This window comes from Solenopsis invicta, chromosome 16 (assembly GCF_016802725.1).
Source record: "Solenopsis invicta isolate M01_SB chromosome 16, UNIL_Sinv_3.0, whole genome shotgun sequence".
In the NCBI taxonomy this organism is placed as follows: domain Eukaryota; kingdom Metazoa; phylum Arthropoda; class Insecta; order Hymenoptera; family Formicidae; genus Solenopsis; species Solenopsis invicta.
The window spans coordinates 9,558,271-9,583,516 of NC_052679.1; the positions used below are offsets into that span (position 1 = coordinate 9,558,271).

At 36.2% G+C, this 25,246-nt stretch overlaps 4 protein-coding genes and 1 pseudogene across 4 annotated transcripts; 2 read left to right on the forward strand and 3 right to left on the reverse strand.

Annotated features, from left to right (window-relative positions):
• The first annotated feature begins 3,062 nt into the window (after positions 1-3,062).
• On the forward strand, positions 3,063-5,702 carry LOC105201271 (farnesyl pyrophosphate synthase). The gene is made up of 4 exons (XM_039459203.1): positions 3,063-3,352; positions 4,345-4,482; positions 5,151-5,354; positions 5,450-5,702. The coding sequence occupies exons 1-4, from the start codon at positions 3,215-3,217 to the stop codon at positions 5,621-5,623; spliced, it is 654 nt and encodes a 217-aa protein (XP_039315137.1). The 5' UTR covers positions 3,063-3,214; the 3' UTR covers positions 5,624-5,702.
• LOC113005236 lies at positions 5,699-11,320 on the forward strand (annotated as a pseudogene).
• Positions 11,321-11,349: 29 nt separating this feature from the next.
• On the reverse strand, positions 11,350-17,537 carry LOC105201267. Its single transcript, XM_039458367.1, has 5 exons — positions 13,273-17,537; positions 13,058-13,132; positions 12,583-12,839; positions 12,355-12,496; positions 11,350-12,032 (listed from the first exon to the last, which is right to left on the reverse strand). The coding sequence occupies exons 1-5, from the start codon at positions 13,379-13,381 to the stop codon at positions 11,965-11,967; spliced, it is 651 nt and encodes a 216-aa protein (XP_039314301.1). The 5' UTR covers positions 13,382-17,537; the 3' UTR covers positions 11,350-11,964.
• A 3,184-nt stretch (positions 17,538-20,721) lies between these two features.
• LOC105201270 (uncharacterized protein K02A2.6-like) lies at positions 20,722-21,477 on the reverse strand. The gene has a single exon (XM_011169221.1). It carries the CDS (start codon positions 21,475-21,477, stop codon positions 20,722-20,724), a length of 756 nt encoding a protein of 251 aa, XP_011167523.1.
• Positions 21,478-22,178: 701 nt separating this feature from the next.
• LOC105201269 (uncharacterized protein K02A2.6-like) lies at positions 22,179-23,128 on the reverse strand. Its single transcript, XM_011169220.2, has 2 exons — positions 22,990-23,128; positions 22,179-22,762 (listed from the first exon to the last, which is right to left on the reverse strand). The coding sequence occupies exons 1-2, from the start codon at positions 23,126-23,128 to the stop codon at positions 22,179-22,181; spliced, it is 723 nt and encodes a 240-aa protein (XP_011167522.2).
• Positions 23,129-25,246: the final 2,118 nt, after the last annotated feature.

Sequence of the window (25,246 nt, forward strand, 5' to 3'; positions counted from 1 at the left end):
ACTTTTGAGAAATGCTTTCCTCTGAGGAAAGGATAACCTCGACCACAAGCTGTGGTACAGGGAGGAGGAATCCTGTCCCCTTTAAGTCTGTCTCGTTTTACGTGGTATGATGTTTTATGAACGCCAGGATCACTCTCAGAATCTCAGTCAAAGTTTTGCCGACGCTACTTGCCGAGGAAACGACGACGATCGCTGGAAAGAGTCCCGTGCAGTGCTTCGTAGACGTGAGCTCGGAGATCTAACCTCAATCAGTCGAACTCGTGATTTCTTCTTATGCCTATGCTTTTTCGTATAAAGGAGATGGTCTGAGTGACGCCTATAATGATGTGAATGTTTTTCTTTTGACACTATGTGGAGAAATACCAAATCTAATTAACAAAACCGATAACTTAATGTTCGTACTGATGATTTGCGCAACAGAAACAGAATGAAACTAGCGCTAGGAGCGGCGCCGATGTTGGCGCATGGCGCAGGGCCACGTGACACGTGACCCCTCTGCCTTCCTAAAAATTTTTCAGGCAGATCTAAAACTGTTGGCGTAGTGTACGCAGAGACGGGACTACAATTATTAACCATCCGGACGAGACACTCTAGGAATTAATTATATATTTTTAATTTTCCATTGTTTAGAATTTTCCTGATTTAGAATTTTCCAGCGTTCAGAAATTTTTATTTAGAAATACCATTAGAAATTTCATTAAAAATATTATTTTATTCCTATTTAACAAGCATAAAATAATGTCTCTAATATTTCTAAATACCAATCTTTAGAATGACAATAAATTTATCAAAGAAATTTTTCAATATAAAAATTTTACTTAAAAAACCATATTAACAAAATTCCATGTTATTGTTCTGACTTTGCATAACTCGAAATGTGTACAACCAAATAAAAAGTTAAATAACAGAAAAACACTCGAATATATGTACTTTCGTGTAATAAAATACATTCGAGTTTAAGAATAATGAGGAAGTGTATGTAATTAAAGGTTAAAAGTATCTTGAAAATGTTTAGAAGTGCTCAAAAGTAAAAATACCTTATAACAATTGTCAGTCATTACGTATTCGCATATTAGCATCACTAAAAAACGGCAGGCTATTAATTGAATAACTCCATAACCAATTGTTAGAATAGGTCACCTAATAACGGAAATAATAGGGGTAGCTATATTGTCGACAGTAGCCATAATACCCTTTTTTTTTCTACCACTTATATTTTTAGATTTTCAAATACTGATTAATAAATACTAATTAATGATTTTTAATATTATATAATATTTAAAAATCGAATTAAATATTTAATCAACGTCAAATCAAATATAATCAAATCAAAAATAGATTTTTCAAATTAAAATATTTCAATCACAAGATATTTCATTGTGTACATTATTATACAAAAGTAACATTATTATTGTTTTCTAATGAAAAGAAATTTGCATTTGCATTACGAAAATCTAATGGTAGTTTCCTAACTTATAAAAAATGAAAAAGTTTTGTACTCTGTTCTCGAAAAATGACACTTCTAGCATTGGTACGATAATATATATACAATACAAAACATTTTATGGTAAATTTTAATAAACACAAATGTATATATATTATGAGATACAAGTTCTTTTTCATAATGTATGCCCGGTTTGTCTCTTTCTTTTTAGTGGCTTAACAGTTTGAAAGTCGATAAGTAAAATTTTTCATTCCGACATTTCAGTCTATTGCACTGCATGAGCAATCGCGCCATAAAAACATTGAACTTTACAAAACTCTACTGAAAACGAAACTGAATATTTCAATAAGTAGAGATGGGCAATAGTAGAAAATATAGAAATATTGATATTTCTACTGTATCGTTCAAATGATTCAATGACGTTCCTTCCGCGTCTACAAAGAGAAAAAAAAGAGAACGAGCAGTGTTCTATTATTATATTTAATTGTGTTACCTTTAATGTGCGTCATGCAAATATAATCATTGCAAATACCGTACAATTTATATACTATTCTTAGATTATTCCTAGAATTCCTAGATTACACAATTTTTGGCTTTAATGCGCTTTAATGTGTTAATGGTTTTTCACAAGATGCGGAAACGTTTGTCGCACAACAACAGGAAATTACATTCCTCATGTATTGAGAATTGTGAGTTTATTACAAAGGGATTACTTTTTGACCTCAGCCAGAATCCAAAATATATAAAAATGAATTGTTTGCTCGGAAAGTGTCAAAATTAGTATGTGAACGCGAAATATTGTATAATATTAATGTTTTCCTTCAAATCTATACAGCATAAAAGGCATCGCTTCTTACATTCGATAATCATTACCCGTCTTCGTTTGTGAAGTTTATGTTTATATGTCGTATAATAACTTGCGAATGTGTTTAAACACGAAAAATGCTCTCAAAAAATTTTTGATTTAAGTTGTAATATTATTTTTTCATCAAATTTACAAATAAATACTACAAAACGTGATGTTACATAAGAATCAAGAATAAACAAAAAATCAAACTTTTAAACCAATAAGAGAATTGTCTCAAACTTTGCATAGTTGCTCAAACATAATATATAAAACAATTTATGACATTTTAATATTTCTAGTAATGTTTGAATTCAAACAAATAATTTATTTAAAAAAATTATGTTGTTTAAAATTCAAACAATAGTATATATTGATTCAAGCATTAGTTTGTTTGGACTATTCTAAATAAATTTGTTAAGATACAATTTGTAGATAAAACAACAGACAATTTTTAAATAAAATTTACTAAAGTTATGTCATCTCAAAGCATTACTAAAAATATTAAACTTTCTTAAATTATTTTATTATTATGTTTGAGCATCTGTGTAAAAAGTGAGAACAATTCTCTTATCGATTTAAAAGTTGTTTGATTTTTTGTTTATTCTTGATTCTTACGTAAAATCGCATTTCGTAATACTTATTTGTAAATTTGATGAGAAAATAGCACATAACAAATTAAACCAAAAATTTTTTTAGAAGATTTTTTGTGTCTACCTTTTTATCTACCTTATCCAGTGAGAGTTGAAATTTTATTTGGCATAAATGAAAAAATATAAAAAATTATAAATTTGACAAAAAAAGCTTTTAATTTATTGCTTTTATTATTAAATAGTTAATTTGTGATTTATCACAATTTTATTCATAATACGACTGAATCATTGCTACCAATTGTTGATGTTTTAGAACACTGTAATACAACAAAAATGGCCTTTTCCTTAACTCAAACGTGGATGGAGGAGGAAACTCAGAATATGAGGGTAGTGTGGTCAGAAATTATTAATGATGTGACAAAACATGTCAGGAATTTAAACGTTCCTGATATTGATAAGTGGTTGGAAAAGGTAAGTCATTATGTACTGAGTAAATTATTATACGATAGCTAATGTGGAAAAAGAAAAACAATTACAAATCATTTCATAGATTGATCCATATGCATTACAATAAATTCTTTCAGAACAATTAACCCAGCGAATATGTGATGAAAAAAGATTACTTTAAGTATGTGGCGGAGTGTAACATACCCCAACACAGTAGTGTTTGTAAAATTTTGTTTACGCCAGAATCACGTCAAATAACAATTATAAAAAGAGATAATACAAAAAACAGCTTCAATAAAAAGCCAATAATATTAATTGTATTTTAATACAAATACTTGAAATAGCAATGGCACTGGTTTTTGATTACAAAAACTTATTATACTAAGATTAATAAGCTTTTACTTAAACTTAAAAAACTCTAGAAACATAAACAACATGAAATTTTAAACAAACTAAACATATAAAATCTTATTATATTACTCAGAAACATCTTAAGAACTGGAATTGAAATTAGTACAGTCTTTGCAAGAAACCCCATAAACGTTTACACGCGTGTATCGTGAGCGTCGGTTAACGTAACACTGCGATCTCGCCACTATCCCCTTCCACACTTCCTTAGTTTCAACTATTAGAAGTTGTTAAAATGTCGCAATAAAAAATAAAAAAATATACCAATGTAAACAATAGGTGGGGTATGTCACACCACGCCACGGACTCGCCGGGTTAATAACGTATATAAAATTTCTCAGAAAGCTATAAACAATACATCTAAAACATTTAATCAAGATTTTATTGATAGCAATAATGTAAAATTTTATAAAAACATTAAGCAGTTTAAAAAAAAAAAAAAATGTATAAATAAATAAGAATAGTAATATTTAAAAGAAAAAAAAACATTAAATGTTTAATAACATGTAAGTAAATCTATACTGATAGAATCAATGTAAAAGAAAAAAAACTTAATTTCCCATAAATTTGAATAAACATGAAAATTGATGCATCTTTATATAACACAGGTATTACAATATAATGTCTCAGAAAAAAATCTTCATGGCTTAATAGTAATTTATGCCTACAAGTCGATATCACCTAATGAACAACAGACAGAAAATAACATTCACTTAGCAAGGATTTTAGCATGGTGTATGGAAATGGTGCGTAATTCTTCTTTTCAAAATTTGAAATTTCTTTCATAAACAAATTTAAGTTAATTAAATATGGTTAAACACCATTAAACACGAGGTGTATTATTTTAATATACAGGGTGTCAGATAAAGTTTGCCCGTAGTCTCGTGGGTTGATAGAGCAAGTAAAACTGAACAAAAAAATTCTGTACCATTTTTCAATATTCGCAATAGTTACCGAAATAAAAATTAATAAATTTGGCAAATGAGCGCGTACATTCCCTGCCTTTCGCATGCGAGGACCGTCTGTCGGTCGCCAAACAATGGGCAGCCGTGGCAGGCAGCGCGGTAAGAAAGGTTAGGTTAGACAGCCATTGCTGCTTTTCCCTTCTCACCGCGCCGCCTGCCGCGTCAGCCAAAGGCCGACAGGCGGTCCCCGCGTGCGGTGGGTAGGAAATGTACGTGCTTATTTGCCGACTGTATTAATTTTTATTTCAGTAACTATTGCAAATATTGAAAAATGATACAGGATTTTACTGCTTAGTTTTACTTGCTCTATCAACCTACGAGACCACGGATAAACTTTATCTGACACCCTGTATAACATCTATTTAAATGAGAGTATAATGAGAGCGATTTTAATAAAAAATGTATATTATTGTGACTATATATTATGATATTAATACATTACTACATAGGCGATAGCCTATATAGTTACGCTCGACGACATTGTGGATCAGTCATTATTTCGCCGAGGCCAACCATGTTGGTATAGACGCAATGATACAGGTTTAATGGCAATCAATGATGGGTCATTAGTACAAAGCACTGTGTATTATTTAATTGAGAAACACTTTGAAGGAAAAGAATGTTATAATAATTTAGTGAAAACATTTCAACAGGTATGTATTATGTGCAGATATATATAATATATGCACAATGTCAGTATAATTTTTTTTTAATAATTGAAAAAAATTTTTTTTTAATATATTTGCAGGCTATATTTAAGACACAAATAGGCCAGTTTTTGGATTTGACCTCGACATTCAAGAAATGTAATCTGGACCAATTTACAATGGAACGATTTAATGCCATTGCTAAATGCAAAACAGAGCATGGGATATATTTCTTACCAACGCTTTTAGCAATGCATTTTGTAAGTTTACTTTAGTTTTTTTCTTTAAAAAGAACTGTTATTTTGAGATGATGAGAAATTGTGCTGTAGGCTGAAATAAAAAATCCAGAGATGTTCAAACAAGCAGAAACTATCTTGGTACAATTGGGATATTTTTATCAAGTTCAAGGTGATTATTAAGATTGTTTTGGAGATTTGAAAGTTCTTGGCAAAGATGATACTGACATAAAAGAAGGAAAATGTACCTGGCTATTTGTTAAAGCCCTTCAACGCGTCACGCCGGAGCAGCGTAATATTTTAAAAGTAAATATTGTTGATTAAATGTGTTTTTGTCGCTAAGGTTTACTCAAACAAATTTGCGTATGGTTACGTAGCTATGCAAGTTTGTCTGGATAGGTCCTTAATTTATTCTTATTTTTTCTTTTTGTTTTTACGCAGGAATGCTACGAAGTTTCAGATCCAGAAAAAACAATACGCGTAAAACAGCTCTACATTGATTTGGATTTACCAAACATTTATTTGAAAAACGAAAAAGAAACATATAATAATATAAAAGTAAAAATACAAGAAATATCATGTGGGTTTCCACAAGGTTTTTTCTTAGATTTGTTAAGAAAATCATATCGCAGACGGGAATGTCTTCATTAAAACATATCTTAAACAATGATTTAACTAAGCATTTATTTTAACATCCGCACATGTATACGTTTATAATAAAGCTATGTATTTATACATATCAAACCGATTCTCTTTATATATCCCAACAATATTGATCTCAATAGTTTAAATTTAAATAAATAAATGAGCATCTCTCCACTTTTAATCACACTGAAAAAGTTTATTAATAATAATTTAGCCTAAATGATGATTAGTAAAATATTAAATAATTTCAATAAAATATTCAATTAATATAATCGAAAATAAGTTAAATGCTAATTTTACTTTTCTAATTATTTATCAAACGGTTGGTTACTATTATCATGTTTAGTTATATTGTTGTGTCCGTTCGGCCAAGCTTGAGAAGCTGGCCGAAGGAAGATTTATCAATGAGACAGAAGAAGCGCGGCCAGCTTTTGTTCTGTTTCGGGACGCGGAACTGTCAAGCGATATTTGAATAATTCCGCTACCAATTAATTATATATAGTCATTTAATTAAAGTCAGTGTTCTTTTTTATAAAAGAAAGTGTCTAATTATTTTGTGCTGTGTGTTTGTTCTTTTCTTTGCGAGTGTTTTGTGTGCTCGTCTTGTCGAGTATAACATTTTGGGGGCTTGTCCGATTTCGGACCACGAAAGATCATAGATATCTCTGAAGATTTAATGACAGTGACTCCTGCGAGAGTGGAGGGACGTCCTTTTTGAAAGAGGATGCGTATTTGTACACCTGCTAGACCTTGACTCTCAACCAAGGCGAATTCTCTTCGGGCGGCCGCCGTAGAATTACATCAGCTTTGTGCTGAGAGGCAAAAGCAGCGGCAACGTGATAAGGAAATGCAAACGTTGCTTCAGGACCGTGACAAGAGACTACAGTGTCTAGAGAAGCGGCTACAACAATTTTCAGGCCAGTCGTTACCCTTTTTTTTTATCCTCCAGCTGTGGAGATTCCTCGGGATTTGAGAAACACGAGTTTCATTTTAAATTAAAGCCAGATATTTTTGACAGAAGTGTTACCCTGCGCGAATATTTTACACAATTTGAATTGATTGCGCAGGCGAGTAACTGGGAAGATTCTATGAAGGCAGTCGCGTTAGTTCCAAGTTTGCGGAGGAAAACGCGTTCAGTTCTAAACGGAATAACGGAATTAGAAGATAAATAATTTGGAAAGAGAGTTTAATTTTTCCAAAGAGGGGAAATAAAGAAGTAGAGAATGTTTCAGTTTAAGTTTTGTAATTTAAAATAGAGCATGTTGAAGAGAGTTACAGTTTTAGGTTTAAGATTTCTTCTTTTCAAAATTGAAATTTTGTCTCAAGGGGGAAGGGAGACGTTCTCTCGTTCCTTTTTCTTCCTGGAGGGCATTGGATTGGGAATAACACGGACAACGCTTGGTAACCGGTGGCAGGAGCCCGGGATAGAGCAGGAAGTCGTCGTGCTTCCCTGGAAGTCCACGCCTTGGAGGACGGATTCGAAGAATCATTCTTTCTTTGGAAACTGTGAAGGAGTTTTAATTCTTTTTTTAGAATTTCTTGAATTGACACAAGGGAATAGATTTGCAACAAACTGTTCAATTTCTCGAAGCAGAGGCCCGGGTGAGAACAGAAAATCGTTATTTTTGTTTGATATTGTTCGAGACGACGCTCGGTAACCTGTGGCAGGAGTCCAGGGTAGAGCAGAAAGACGTCGAGTGGATTGTGATTGCAGACGCAGACAACGCTCGGTAACCAGTAACAGGAGTCCAGAGTAAAGCAGTAGGTCGTCATTTTGGTCTGAATCGCGAAGGACGATGCTTGGTTACCCGTGGCAAAAGCTGGGAATGGAACGGTAGAGTCTAAGATTTCTTATTCTGCCAGAAAGGTGTTAGTTTGGGAGTGACGCTGGCGACGCTCGGTAACTTGTGGTAGGAGCCCGGGGTAGAGCAGGAAGTCGTCGAGTCTTCCTAGAAATCTTTGCCTTGGAGGATGAGTTCTAAAGATTGTTCTTTTGTCAGGAGCTGAGAGTGAAATTCGATTCTTTTTCTTCTGGATCGCAGAGGACGGACTTGGGACAAGAGCTCAGGGTAGAGCGGAAAGTCGTCAGATTTGAGTCTTTTGCGGAAAAATTTTATCTTAGAATTTTGTTTAAGATATAGGGGAAAAGAATTATTGATTTTAAAGTTTTTCTTTGCAAGGTTTTGTTATTTAGAATTGAGTATTCGTTGGATTTTGTTTTTTCGTTTCAGTTATAAGAATCTTTTGAGACGACGTTCTTCGTGCAGAGGATCGCTATAGTACTTTTTTTAAAGAAGATTGCCTTGCCCCTGGTTTTTGAGCCGTGGTTTTTTCCGTGTGACTGAAGGCAAATGCCAAGGCAGGAGCTTGGTGAGTCTTTCAAGACGTTGGGTCCACGGTAAATACCCCCACCTTGCTCGAAATTTTTGAAAAAAGAAGATTCCTCAAGAGTCAATTTTTTGGAGAGGATTTCTTTTATTTTATTTATTTTGTGTTTTACATTACATTTTATATTTGTTTTTATTTTAGATCAATAATTGAGCGATTCAATGTACGAAAAGCTACAGTCATAGACCTGTCAAGAACTGTGCGTCGTGTGGCAAAAGCATTTTGCAACTTATCGCCAAGATATATAGTATGGCCAACTAACGACAAAATACAAGATATTGTGAATGGATTTTCTTCAAAATGTGATTTTCCTGATACAATAGGAGCTATAGACGGTACCCATATATGCATTCCTGCGTCAACCGAAAATGCAGAGGCTTATGTTAACCGCAAAGGTCGTCACTCTATTCATCTGCAGGTAATAATATTGTGTTATTAGTTGTATTCAGCAATAATCAAAACGAGTCTCTGTCTAAAGAAGATGGAGGAAATACTTATATTAAAAAAAGCCACGTTCATATACATTCAACATTCTCATGACTTTTTTAAAACAAGAAGAATATACTTACATTGAAAAGTATACTCTTCGTTTGCTTTTCTTAATCGTGCTTGATTCTGACATCACTGCTTGTATTATTTATTACAAAATATTATTGTTTTTGTTCATGCGGATATATGTATATGAATGAACTGTCTCATAATTATAACTAAAAAATTAAAATTTTATCTAAATTTCTGCTAACTGTATATAATGCAGTACTTTTTGTTAGTAATAAATAATAGTTGAATAATTAATATACAAAGATTTGGTATTGCATTTTGCGGAGGCGGTATGCGATCATACAATGCAATTTACACACGTTTATGTGGGAAATGTGGGCTCAGTCCACGATGCTCGGATTTTTTGTTTATCAGCTTTTCAAGAATATATGAATGATCCGATAAAATTTCCAAATAATACTCATTTGATCGGAGACGCAGCGTATGGATTGCATCAACATCTTTTAGTTCCATATACGAGGTGTGTTCAAAAAGTATCGCGAATTTTGTGTTTTTTCAAAAATTATTTATTTATTCATGAATATCTATTTTGTCCCCTTCAAAGTAATCCCCATGAGATATTATACACTTGTGCCAGCGGTTTTTCCAATCTTCGAAGCACTTCAAAAAATCATTTTTTTTATCTTGTTCAGCTCCTCCTTCGATGCCGTCTTTATCTCGTCAAGCGTAGCGTAACGTCGTCCTTTCATGGGCCTCTTCAGTTTAGGGAACAAGAAAAAGTCACAGGGGGCCAGATCTGGGGAATACGGTGGCTGCGGCATCATTAGTGTGTTGTTTTTGGCCAAAAAGTCGCGCACAAGCAACGATGTGTGAGCAGGGGCGTTATCGTGGTGCAAAAGCCAATTTTTGTTCTTCCACACATCCGGGCGTTTCTGGCGGATTGCTTCGCGCAAATTGCGCATAACTTGCAGGTAATATTCCTTATTGACCGTTCTACCCTGTGGCAGGAACTCATGATGCACCACGCCCCTGCAATCGAAGAAAACTGTCAGCAAAACTTTCACATTCGACCGAACTTGGCGCGCTTTTTTCGGTCTTGGTTCGTGCGGCAGCTTCCATTGAGATGATTGAGCTTTGGTTTCCACGTCATAACCATAAACCCACGATTCGTCACCAGTTATGACCCTCTGGAGCAAATTTGGGTCGTCGCGGACAGAGTCCAACATCTCATTAGCAATGTTCATGCGATGCTGTTTTTGGTCGCAATTGAGCAATTTTGGTACGAATTTCGCGGCGACCCGTCTCATGCCCAAATCATTGATAAAAATCGAATGGCACGAGCCAATCGATATGTTTAGGTCCTCAGCAACTTCTCTAACGGTGATTCGACGATTGGCCAATACCATTTTCTCCATTTCATTAATTTTTTCGTCTGTTGTTGAAGTGCTCGGGCGTCCGGCATGCTCTTCGTCGTTCACATCTTCTCGGCCTTCTGAGAACATTTTGTACCACCGATAAACGTTGCTTCGGTCCAAGGTAGCTTCTCCGTATGCCACAGTCAACATTCGGAATGCATCCGCGCACTTAATTTCGTTTTTCACACAAAATTTGATACAGGTCCTTTGATCCATTTTTTTGAATAGGTAAAAATCGAAGACGATCCAAAACACGTGCAAGCAAAGCAGCTGTCAACAATTAAGAGAACATTCAAAATGGCCGAGCTTGTCGGCATAAGTGAGAGACATGAGTACCAACATAACGCCACAAAAAGATCGAAATTCGAATATACGTAACCCGCGAAAATTCAAAATTCGCGATACTTTTTGAACACACCTCGTACAGACAACGGACATCTCACAGAACGATAGAAGAATTGCAATTATTGCCTCTCTTCCACGAGAATGGTTATAGAGAGATCATTTGTTCTTCTAAAAGGACGCTGGAGGAGCTTATTGCACGTTCTAGCAATCAAACGTTTATTTTACATCATATCACATATTAGCATGCTGCGTGCTTCATAACATTTATTTGTTAAAAAAAGACGAATTGATATTAGAAAATGTCATTGTTCTTGATGTAGAAGACATAGAATTGAGAAGAGAAAGAATGAGACATAATGATAGAATCATAGCAGAAGCTAAAAGACTCAACATATTTAATAATTTATGTATAAGAAATATTCAAAATGTTCAGAACAGATAAAGGTTTTTTTAAATAACTCACATATAGAATGAAATGTTTATAAATCATTTTTATTTTTATTCTTGTATTTTTGTATCACATTGTAATTATATAAAAAGCTTCTTAGATATATGTAATAGTAATAACTATTGCTGTATTATAAATGTTAATCTTTACAAAACATCTTATTTTTCTATTCAGTCTTAAAAATTAGTTTATGCAGGCAACATATCGAGACTCGATAAACAGAAGCATTGAAATTCTAATATTGAACTTTACCGGTTCCGGCATAAGTTAATGGTTATTGCCCGCATAAACTAGTTTTAAATAATCTTAAGTAATTAACAAAAAAAATATTATTTTATAATATTAACATTTTTAATAATTTGCTTTAATCAATTTGACACAGCCCGAAAAACTAAATCATAACTCGTATATAATAATAAAAAGAAATTACAATGAAACTGTTAAATACTGTATTAATCTGTACCGCGGTATATAGAAAAAGAAATAAAATCCGTTAATAATTTAATAAAATAAATATTACCTTCAAAAAATTTATTAAAATTATTTGTATATTAATAAAATCTTATTGTTGAGAGCAAATAATTTTTAAACTATTTTTAATGATTTCAGAGTAATTTAACTTGTCAAACATTCATGGTTTACTTATCAGCAATTTTTTCAAGAATACTGAGCAATTTATCTTGACGAGACATCGCTTCTTCATTTTTTTTTGGTCAATGCTACTTTGTTCTGTAACAGCAACTATAGTTTATCCAACATAGATAATTTATTTGGGCCTGTAATTTTAATATCATAAAATGTCCATATTTTGTAAAAATTAATATACACTTTATTACAATGATTTATTATAATGAATTATAATAAATCATTGTAATACAGTGTATATTAATTTAGTAGTATAAATTAATAACTATTAATTCAGTAATAGTCACAAATACAATATAGTAACACCAATTGGTAATATTTTACATTGACTACAACAAAATAAGAATGTATTTGATGTTATGAAGTTCGGTAATAATACTTACGTGTAGAACGTTTTTTAGTTTTACATGAAGATCGTTCTTTATCTCCACTATCATTGTACTCTGAAGATGATGAAAGATTATTACTATCTAATGTACGAATTGGTGTTATCCACGGCTTTGTATTGAATATTTCGTCCATTACCTGTAACACAAAAAATTAATATTTTTATAATTTACACTTAATATAATTGATATATACGAAATATATTTTTTTTCTTGTATATTTACATCAAAATAGCGCCACGTTTTATGATCATTGCCACTTTTTGAATTATGATCTTTCACATTTTTATAGGTATTTTTCAGACCAGCCATTTTATTTTTACATTGAGAACTTGTAACGTTATATCCTTTTTGAAATAAATGTGAAGCAATCATGTTCCAAAATTTTTTCATAGTCATTTTTCGCAATTTGATTTCATTTTCGTGTTCTGTATACAATGTAAGTAATAAAAGAACTGCCTCGTGCGGCCAACGAAAGTTATCTATAAAAAATAACATACGGTTTATTGTACATATACTATATATTTTTTACATCCTTTACAGTCCAGTGTTTATACTAAATTCTTATTTTAAGATTGTCTTAAGTAATGTCTTAAGGTGTTAATGCAGTTCTCTGATTGTTTGACATCTTGAGATGGTACTTAACACAATCTTAAATATAAGAATCGAATACTAGTCTTGGATTTATTATTATATATACCTTTTCCTTGAAAATCTTCTTGAGTACACTCTTGACTTGATTGAGCTGTATCTTCCGATAAAGAATATGTATCATCTAGAAAAAATATGGAAAATTTTATAATGAACAAAATATATATAAAAATATAAAATTTGATTTAGACACAGACACACGCACTTACTCATGCGTTTATATGCGTATACGTGTGCATAAATCCTAAAAAAAAATAAATTTACCTGAATCAATGACTTGCAGATCTTCAGGGTCTTTGACAATTTCCATATTTTTGTCTTGTATTTTTTGATTATTTTTGTAAGCTTCTAATATTTTAGTTGAAAATAGCATCTATTACACAAAAAAATGTAAGACTACTTTACTTCTGTTTTTCTAAATTATAAAACAAAACTGCTTATAAATATAGAATTTATAGCGTTATTACCTTGATTAATCTTAATTACGTCCTCTTCGGAAACTTCGATATTATAAATACGTCCTGCACTTTTGTCATGAAGCCTTACAGCGGCATTATTTTTAATTTTCTCGATTCAATATACGAACAACACACGAACCAACACAGCACAGAAGATAGCAACGAAGTAATCGTGTGCGACAGTAAACTTAACCTGTACACAACAGGCGGCTTGTCATTATACTTTCCCGCGTTGTTCAAATAACGCTTCAATTGTACTATCTCTCCAAGCTGTAGCTTTGGAAGCGAGATGGAAAGGGAAATCTGTGACGTTTTAATGACGTCATAGATACTTTTGGGAGAGTTGGTAGTATCAAGTGGACCGGTTAAAACAACGCTCCAAATAATTCGAAACATTTGTAGCGCTAAGTGGACCGCACCCAATGAGACAGAAGAAGCACGGCCGGCTTTTGTCCTGTTTCGGAACGCGGAGCTGTCAAGCGATATTTGAATAATTCCGCTACCAATTAATTGTATATAGTCATTCAATTAAAGTCAGTGTTCTTTTTTCAGTAAAAGAGAGTATCTAATTATTTTGTGCTGTGTGTTTGTTCTTCTCTTCGTGAGTGTTTTGTGTGCTCGTCTCGTCGAGTATAACAATGTTTATAAAATGTTACATTATAGTATGCAAAATAAATTACTTTGGCAGTTATTACCAAAATTATCCTAGTATATTATAATTAAACAATCTTTTATCACTCTTTTACATTTTATAGATGAAAAGATATTACATTTTATTAAATGATCTCTGAACAGTAATTTAACATTTTTATAAATCGCATTTTATATGCAAATTATCATAATCCTCAATAATGCTATTTGCGCTTTGATTGATCTTACAAACATAACGTCACTTAATTATTTTTGAATCCACCAAGTGATTACGTGTGTAACTATGTACCACGTAATCCGAATAACTTGTAAAAATAATTCATTATCCGAGTGACACGTATCGTGCGTTCGAGCTCTTTTTCTGAGTCCTAAATCACACAACATTTCACGCATTACGACGACAATTAATACGCGATTGTGGCTACAGAAACGTAAGCGAGGTAATGGCGAGATGCAGATTTACCGTCGTCTTCGCGGCTGTCATTAAGACGCGTTATCATTTTTTTTTCCAGCAACGCGTGCGGAATCGCGAGGGACTTTGACAATACGACGCGACAAAGCTGCGAAGTCGTGCGTTGCAATTATTTCTTATAAATTGCATTTTTACTGCGCCTCTGACGGATTACGCGGCACCATTAGGCCCTTTGATGGATTTCAACTCGTACGCGGTTGCGTTTATGCAAATAACACGTACTGCCGCCGAGTATAATGCAGAGTCAATCCGTTATCGCTTTATTACTATTCCCTAATAGCACAAGACGTCCTCGAGATGATCCTGAATTCGTTCTGAATGTCCCGGGACAATAATGGGACGGACATAGGACATTATACTAGGATGAAAATTTGAGGACTTCCCAAAGAATGTTAAATAAACTAAAGGAATTCTATATATAGCCTACGTTATACCCACTGGACGTAGTTTTAAGTTGCCCACACAGCACACTGTATCCAAAGGACGTTCTCGGGACGTCTAAGTCCCAAGCCGAGCCTAAAGATGTCCTTAGATTATTCAAATCCTAAGTCGATCTTAAGGACGTCTTTTGACCGTCTCTCTGAGTCATATGGCACAAACTAAGAAAGTTAAGGGAAAATAGGAAAATTCACGGCTATAATCATTTTCCACATTCCTACATTATCAAATAACTAACTCCTTTAATGTTAAAACTTTTATTTAATAAAAATTTGAATTTGAGCAAAGAAATTTGAGAGATTAAGAATTTTGCTTCAAACAAAAAAGACCGAAACTGCCTACGGAGGGTTAATCCAAAATATATATAATATGCAAGTATGTATATAAAAAATTTAAGAAAGTTTTTATTATAAATCATTTTTATACATATTAAATTATTCTAATAAAAAAAAACGTTTGTATTGTATCAAGAAATTAAGTATATGTAGGATTTGTTTTTATTGCTGCATTGGACTGCATTAGCTTTTTCTTCTTGCTTTCATAAAATTTCAAACATATGTCTAAATATTATTTTTAACGCAGAATGTGCACTACTTTAGCAATAAAAAACAGGCCTATAATACATACAACTACTCTGAATCATAAAGATCAATAAAATTAAAATTATACATTGTTTTTAAATAATTAATCTCATATTTATCACATACTTAATCCCTTATGAATAAAAATAAAATAAAAAAATTTCTTTGACATATTATATAATATAATTAAATGTTAATTTTACAATTTCAAACATATAAAGATTTAGAAACGCTGCTCATATATCATCCAAAATTGGGTGCGTTTAGCGGAAAATACTGCTTTGCAATTGTTGTAAAATTCTTTAATATAAATGGTTATACATTCAGACAAGAAAAGTAAGGGCAAATATTAATCGTATCAAAGAATTTTACAACGGTATCGATAGACAAAATAGATCTATGAATGAAGAAACCTTAATCTACATCCCAATGAACAGACAATATTTTTTAAATGTTTTTTAAATGTTTTTTTAATAAAAATTTTTTTGCACTTAATTTAATTATTGTATTATATTGACATATTTTTTAGTTGCATTCTTATTTAAACAAATTGTTAAGGCACTTGCCGAATACGGCTCGGAATCGTATATTATTCGCGAGTTGGAATCGTATTATTTGCGAGCAAACAGCGCGTACTAAAGGCCGCATTCATTCGTAAACAAAGGCGCTTGCCTTCTTTCGCCTCCTTTTTTCCTATTTTCCTGGCCAAGCGGCAAAATTCAGCAGATTCGCTCGAGTGCTCGAAACGATAACACGCTATTTCTAAAACCGATTTTTCATTGCAAACCGTCGTGCGATCCGCTCCGAACGCGTACGTTACCATAGAGCGTCCGATGAACGCATTGTACAGTGCTTGTGGTAATAAAAAAAAAACTATAACTCTTATTAAGTACAGTGCTTTAGTGCTCCAATCAGTTATTCTCCCGCGCTCCTCATATCCTCTCCTCTCCACGCCCGCAAGTCGCGAGTCAGCAAGCCGTTAATTGTAACATTTCGCAATACTACAAACATTGGTCTTTTGAGCTGGTTGGAGGGAATGCAGCCTCGTGAGACAGTGGTGCTCCGTTCGCGAGGCTAGACGAAGCGCATTTTCTAGGCGAGAATTGCTCTCGCCCCGTGCACATTCTTTGGAACGCGCAGTGCCGTGACTTGGAACTCGTGCTCCCCGCCGTCTTCACACATTGGAGACGCCCCTCGCTCGACGAGCGTTACGCATTTTTTGCGCGTTGACTTCTTGTCTGCTTTTTGGCACGACTTTCTTGAACGCTTTCATCAATCCTGCCCTTATTTTCTTGTCGAACAGTGACGTGAGCCGGTTAGGATATCCTTGGTCGAGTCGGACACGAATTTGTTATGAGGGCGATCGTTTCGTTAATGCGTCTTCATGGAATGTGCCATTGTGCTGTGACTTTAATTTCGCGCCGTTTCTTCGGACAGTTTCTCGGACTGTTAACGAAGTATTAATTAAAACAGAGCGGTTTAGTAATTATGCATGGCGTTCTCACCTGCGTAGAAAAAGTTATTTCTGCGCAACGTTTATTTGCACACTAGCATATTTGGACAGTGAATTTTGTGTCACACGCCTACGTGCGATCTTCGACGCATTGAGTGCGCAAATCAATGCGACTTACTCGGGTTTCGTGAGTTTTTCGACCGTATCCGTGATCAGGTTTGCGCGCTCCATTTAACATGTCTAAGAAGGGTCCAAGTAACATGGAGCGGGAGTTTGAAATATTCAATTGGAATGCTCGCTTGATCGCTAACGCAACGCTAAATTATGGCAAACTGGGGCGAGAGAAATCCTTGCGATCATTCCAGGATGCATCCAGCTTCTCGACTTCTACTGAGAACGAGCTCAGGACTCAGCCGCTTGCCTCGAGAGAGGGACATCCCAGGAGGAACGCGAATCCATGCAGTACTTCACTGAAAACGTCTTTGACCTCTGCGAAGAGCAGTATTTTGTCAGCTACGATTTCTTCCAGGAGGAACTGGACGCCGCTCCTACCATGAATACGACAGTGGCATCCGACTCGAGTTTCAGCGTAAGTCCGTTCCAAATAGAACTATCGCCCATTCAGTTGCCGACATTTCCTGGCGAGGCAACCAAATGGGTTTCATTTCAAGATTTGTTCACCTTGTTGATAATTACCCCGATGCATTTATCCGATACACAACACCTTCATTACTTGCTAAATTGCGTCCGGGATGAGGCTACGAAACTCATTTCTTATATTCGAATAAACGATGCAAATTTCAAGGTCGCGTAGGACCTTCTTCTTACTCATTGTAAGTCAGTCAGTCAGTCTCTCTCTCTCTCTCTCTCTCTCTCTCTCTTTCTCTGATCATGTGAGTACCGATTGACGTGTTCTTGTATTGTTCCGTATTTCGATCACATTTTCTGCCATTTACTGCCTCTTGAGGCAGACTTCTTCCAGGATTCTTGTCAAGGGTTTTATAGCTTGACGCTTAGTTGTTTTGACAAGGACCTCCGCTGACCCATAGAGGTACTTTACGCAGTTTTTAGCTATCCGATAAAAACTTCTCGAACGATTGACAGCCGCCGGCCAGCGCGCATGTGCGGCTCGCCGTAACCAGGTACGCGTTCCCGAATCCCAGCGGCTGCCGCTTCACTGTTAATTTGGTGCTGCGCCGTGCGTTCCTAACGCATTGGTCACTGGCTTTTTTTCTGTTGGCCATCCCGATCCTCTGGTCCATCCTTTGAGTAGCTATGATGTTTTCGTGCGAAATTTGCAAACATTTTATTTTGGCTGCCAATGCGCTGCAGTACGAGGAAACCATTAAGCATTATTTTTACCAAGAATGCGTCTTCGCTTTCACCAGCTTGACCAGCAGTTCTCTGCCCGGCGCCTTTCACTGCACTGTGTGCAAGAGAGCCGCTCTCTTGAGGCAAACGGCCGGCTTGGTCCTTCCGAGGGAAGCAACGGCTCCTCCAACGTTTGAGGCTGAGTCCGTTAAGGGGATGGTGGCCAGTTTTCTAGGAAAGATGTCCGCCATCGAGGCGCAACTGTGGGATCTTCCTATAATTAGAATGCAACTCCAGGATCTCTTGACGATTATTCCGCAGCTGGCGTCATTTGAGTCTAAACTAATCGCTACATCGGAGACGCTCACCTCGTCTCTGACTGAGTTGAGAGGACAGCACGCCGCGCTTGACAGGCGTATCGCCGCTCTAGAGTCGGGACCTAAATCTAGAAATGCGCAAGTCAAGCTGAATAAACTTGCCTCGAAACTTTAGAGCGCGAAAAGCGCAGCTCGGAACTAATATTATTTGTAATAAAGGAAAATCCCTCCGAAAACTTAAAAAATGTTATATTAAAGATAGCGCGCGCTTTGGGCGTCGAGATCGGACTCGATCATATTGTTGCGTGCTTTCGAATACCGGCTAAAAGAGACCGTCCCCGCCTTTTAATAGTTAAGTTCTTCTCGATCAAGTTTAGGAATCGTCTGCTGGGGAAGGGGGGGGGGAAGCGTGCAAGTGGAACGCTCGACAGATTGTCGATTTTGGGTTTGCAGCCGGGAACCATCAAGATTAACGAACGTCTTGCGTCCTCCACTCGTGGAGTCTTTGCCGCGGCAAGAGGCGCGGCTAGAGAGGGACGTCTGAGCTGGGCTTGGGTCCGGAGCGGGCAAGTCAGAAGACACTCCGATACTTCGCCCATTCGACTACGCGGTAGCAAGCATCTCTCCACCTTGACTGCTCCCATTCCGGCGGTCTCTTTTGGACAATTTTCCGGTCACGCGCAAAAACATTGTGAAATACCCCACAGATTACCGACCTCTTGCTGACGGGGGAGAGAGGGGTGGGGTACTGGGAGCACTGCTCTCGCTGCGAGTTCGACTGATAACCGTTCAACTGAGGACCGCCCGGTAAACCACGGGCCCATCCCCAAAGTCTCCTCGAAGCGTCACAAGTGAAGTTTGGCCGCCACCCCTTCCTGCTTCAACGGAACTCTGCGTGGAACACGTCAACTGCCAGTCCCTCCTTCCACACCTCTCTGAATTTGTTAACTTTTTTGGTTGCAGAACATTTGACATTATTGCACTATCAAAAACTTGGCTTAAGTTTCACATTTTCGATATCATGATAAAATCTGGTATCCTTTCAGGATACCAGATTATCAAAAAAGACAGAGAGAGGAGAAGGGGGTGGCGTGGGCTTTGTAGTGTTTTTTTTCACTAAAGAAACAACTCAGGGTTTTTTACTGATGGTAATTGGTATATTTTAGTTCTCAAAATACAAAGGAATAAGCTGTTGACTGTTAAGCGTTACCGCAAGTGTGTCTTCAAAAAATCTCTCCTCTCTAACCTGACATGTGTGTCTATATCTCGATATCTCGATATCGAGATCTCTCGATCCAGTGACGCGCTAAGTCCCTAGATACTACATTTTCCTCCCTCTTTTATTTTGTGTACCTAAACCCATGTATTCCAAACGATCTAGAGAGTGTGTATTCCGCTTTGGACGTGAAGAATTCTCTGTTGCTTCAGCATTGGTACTAGGTTCTGGTTCCGTTTATTGTACCTCAATGATTCTTGGTTCCAACGAACTCGACAATTCCTCCGGATTAATAATAATATCACCTTTACTAGATAATCCCTGAACAATTGTCAAAATGATGTGCTCTACATGTCGTTTTAGAGTACGACTATCTACTTGAACAATATATGATCCTGGACCAACAGACTTCATAATGGTTCCAAGGCTCCATTTGGGATCGTTTTTTCCAAATGTTTGGACCTAAACTTTATCTCTTGGATTGAATTCACAAACGGGAATACTGTTATTGAACTGTTGTCGTTGCTTCTCTTGTTTGCTCCTCACTGTAGAGTTTACATTAGGATGTAGCAAGTCAAAACGACTTTTTAACTATCTTCTCATCATAAGCTCGGACGGCGAAGCACCTGTAGTTGCATGTACTGTGACCCGATAATTAAATAAGAAATTGCACAATTCAACATTATCTTTTTGTGCATTCTTACTAGTACCATTCTTGAACGTCCTGACAAATTGCTCAGCTTTCTCATTACTTCTAGGATGATAGGCACTTGATGTCGTATGGCGAATACCATTTTTCTTACAAAACTCCTCAAACTACTGTGACACGAATTGAGGACCATTATCGGAGACTATTGTATTTGGAATGCCATAACGTGCGATGCTTTCTTGAATGCCTTGGATCACATGAGCTGATAATAAATCTTTTCCAAGTTTATATATCTCTGGCCACTTACTGTATGCGTCAATCATTATTAACCACATATTGTTTAGGAAAGGACCCGCTAAATCAATATGCAAACGTTGCCAGGCTCTTTCAGGTATTGACCATGGATGTAATGGAGCCACAGCAGGATTATCACGATTGACAGTACATGATGTACACGATTTTACAAGTGAATCAATTCCGCTATCGATTCCTGGCCACCATACATGACTTCTTGCTAAGGATTTCATTCGGACGACTCCAGGATGTGTCTCATGCAATTGTATTAAAACTTGATCTCGTAATGACTTCGGTATTACAACTTGGACACCCCACGTGATTATTCCTTGTTCTATCGTTAACTCTTCACGATGAATGAAGGGTTTATCCGGTAACTGGGACTGTTTATTAAGCCAATCTTTCTTAATAAATTGTATAACACTAGACAATTCTGGATCTCGACTAGTTTTTTGTCTTACCCAGTTTGAAGTTATTGGATGTTCTTCTGCGATGGCTTTCACCTCGTCATCTACTACGGTGTCCACTGATTGATTATCTTCAAGAGGTAGACGTGATAACGCATCTGCATTACCATGACGATGAGTATTACGATATTTAATATTGTACAGGAAACTTGACAGGAACATAGCCTAACGATGTAATCTAGTTGCAGCAAGTGATGGTAAATCACGATTTGGTTCAAATATTGCTAGCAACAGATTACGGTCTGTAACTAATATGAAACAACGTCCATATAGGTACTGAATGAAACGTTTTACTCCAAATACGATGCTCAAAGCTTTTTTCTCAACTTGAGAATAGTTACGTTCTGCCGATGATAATATCTTAGAAGCAAACGCGATTGATTGTTCACTTTCATGTTCATAACGATGAAATAAGACTACTCCAACTCCAACTGAAGATGCGTCACATGCTATACCAACAGGAACAGACTGTTGATAATAAGCTAGTATCGGAGCGCTGGATACAGCTTTCTTGATCTTGTCAATACTTTTCTTACATTGGCTATTCCAGTTCCAATTAATTCCATCACGTGTTAATTCACGTGTTAATAATTTAGCGGTTTACAGAAATGTAATAAATTATTAATAAATTTGCTGTAAAAGTTAACTAATCCCAGGAAGGACTTCACTTTATTTTTATTCTTCGGTTCTTTCATGGACATGATCGACTCGACTTTACTGGGATCTGTGCAGATATCTTCCGTACATAAGATTTGTCCAAAGAATTTAATTGAAGGTTGCATAAAAATATATTTCTTTCTTGACAATTGAAAATTCTACTCTCTCATACGCTGAAGTACCAACTTCAAGTTTTGTAAATGACTCTAATCATTTTTTCCTGTAGAAATAGTGTCGTTTACGAATGATCCTGTCATTGGAATTTCCTTGAGCATTCGATCTATTAATTCTTGAAAAATCGCTGGCGATAATGCTATGCCCTCTGGTAATACATTGTACTGATAAAGGCCACGATGAGTATTTATGACTAAATACTTTTTGCATGATTCGTCTACTTCCACTTGATGAAATGCATCCAGACCATCCAATTTGGTAAAATTTTGACCTCCTGAAACTTTCTCGAATAATTCGTCAGTTCTTGCGAGAGGATACTGTTGAATATGTAACTGATTATTTATAGTGCGTTTAAAATCTCCAGTGATGCAAATGGATCCGTTGAGTTTCGGTACTACTACTAGCGGTGAAGCCCATTCTGATGTCTCAATACGGCTAATGGCACCAGATTTTTCCATTTTATCAAGCTCTTTATCGGCTTTATCCCGCAATGAAAATGGAATAGGTCGTGGCTTAAAAAAACAAGGAACTGCGTTTTCTTTAAGTACCAATTTAGCTTTGAATCCTCGGATGACTCCAACAGGTTGATCGAAAACATCACTGTATTCTTTCAATACTGATTTAATGATAATTCATTGGCAATACGACATACTTGAGAACATTGTTTCTTAATTGACGTCCAATCCATCTGAATCTTTCTCAATTGGTCACGACCAAAAAGACAAGATCCCTCTGAGACATGAATCGGATGTTTAACCGTTTGCTTATTGTATTCAGTAGTACAAAGAAACGTTCCTTTCGACTCAAATTTTTATCCTGTGTATGTTCAAAATTTTTTGTTACTTGGATGAAACTTGGGGCAACCTAATTTTCTCCATATATTAGGCGTAATAAAACTCGTGCTCGAAGCAGTGTCAAATTCCATATCCGTTGAACTTCCGTTTAGACAAACGATGATCATGATAGGACTATCATGTGGCATTTGCTTGATACTGTTAATTTGATTGGTTTTCTGTTTAGCTTCTCCTCCGCTTTTTGATTGTGATAGACATCGTGTAAAATAATGACGTGCAAATGCAGATTTTTGACAATTATGACAGACAACATTTTTATGTGGGCAATCCTTTTTTTGATGTTTTTCTCTGCATCCAGAACACGCTAAATTGCTCTGATTTGACTTATGAAAATTCTTGCTTGGATGCTGAGATGGTTTTGATGACGGCGACTTTATTAGTCTAATTAGTGGCAGTAACGAGACTACTACTATGTCGTATTAGCTGAGTACTACTATCTGCAGCTTCCTGACTCGCGGCAATCTTGACAGCATTGTCCAAGGTCAGACTATCATTTTCGAGAAACAGACGTTTTTGTTCTATTTCAGAACGAATATCTACAATGAGTTGGTCTCTTAATGACATATTTAAATCTGTAAACTTACATGTTACACCTATTTTGCAAAGCTCTGATAAATAAACGTTTATTGACTCCCCTGGCTGTTGGACACGTTTGAAGAATTTATATCTCTTTGCAATTGCCTTTGATGCAGGTTTATAATGACCCTTGAGCACTGTGATAAGCTCGTTGAACGTTTTCTCTTCAGGTTTAGCTGACGCAACAAGACTTTGGAGAAGGCTGTACGTGGACACGCCTATTGAAGATAGCAGGATTGCTATTGCCTTCTTTTTTGTAGCTGCGTCGTCTCTCGTACCATCGATGTCATTTGCGAGTAAATAATTTGTGAAAACGCTTGCCCACAACTCGAAATCCTCGGTATCCAGCTTGAATTCAGGTATTTTTCCGACCGGCATCGTGACGAACAAAGGATAACCTCACTTTTTAACAGTTCTCTGCACGCGAGTTTCTGTGCGATAAAAATACTCGTCGCCAAGCGTTTTCTTTCACTAAAGGAACAACTCAGGGTTTTTTACTCTGATAGTAATTGGTATATTTTAGTTTTCAAAATACAAAGGAATAAGCTGTTGACTGTTAGGCATTACCGCGAGTGTGTCCTCCAAAAATCTCTCCTCTCTAACCTAATATGTGTGTCTATATCTCGATATCTCGATATTGAGATCTCTTGATCTAGTGAGGCGCTAAGTCTCTAGATACTACAGGCGTTTTCGTGCCTTACGGGATCGGAACCGTAATTTTTGCATTGTCTTCGGCTGGGTACCGCGGTCAACCTAAGTATTTACTATTAAAAATCTCTCCAACAGGTACTTCTCCTTCTCGCAGTAGTCTATCGACTTCCTAAACTAGGACACCTCTTAATCTTCAGAACCGAATTCGAAAGATTGCACCCATCTTTCGCAGCTGCCGTTATACTCGGTGACTTCAACATCGATTTCAACTGGTCCACGCATGATACCGACTTTTTACTCAACGTCATCTCCTCACCTTTACTTAATGCCTTTCGCAGAAACGTATCACACCCCGCTATCTCACTCAAAGATCGACCACTGCTTAGTTAGTGACGCAAACCTCGTAAAATTTTGGCATCAACAGGCAGTTCCATTTCTTTCAAACCACGACTTGATAGAAGTGACTCTCGATTTTTTTGATAATAGAGCTCTACCCCGCACTATCCAAATTAGCGTTTAACTTTGATCAGGACGGTTTCTACTCTTCTCTACTTTCCCACGACTGGCTTGCTTTGGGCTGCGTCGATGACATTGATCATAAGATTGATTGTTTCTATCTCTTCTTAAATCTACTTATCGAATCCTTTTTTCCGTTTAAAGTCTTCGTCGCCAACAAGCCCCCGGCTCCCTGGCTTAACCATTTAATCAAAGCCCTGCTGCGCCATAGAAATGCCGCAAGAAAAGCCTTTCTTCCGCGTCTTTCTCCCGAATGTAGGGAGGCTTTTCGGGTATTGAAAAACGAGGCGAAGTCGCGCATCAAAGTTAGCAGAAATCTCTCTACAAAACCGACTAGGTGGCAGGATGAGCCCTGCCAGATTTTGGTCGGAGCTTCACTAATTTGGTCTGGCCAAGCAGAGATCCTCCGATCCGCTCTTCAACATCCTCCTAGACAAACTTAACGTCTTCTTTACCTCTATTCACCCTTTCTTCTCTTCCAGATCCTATTATCTTTCCGGAAC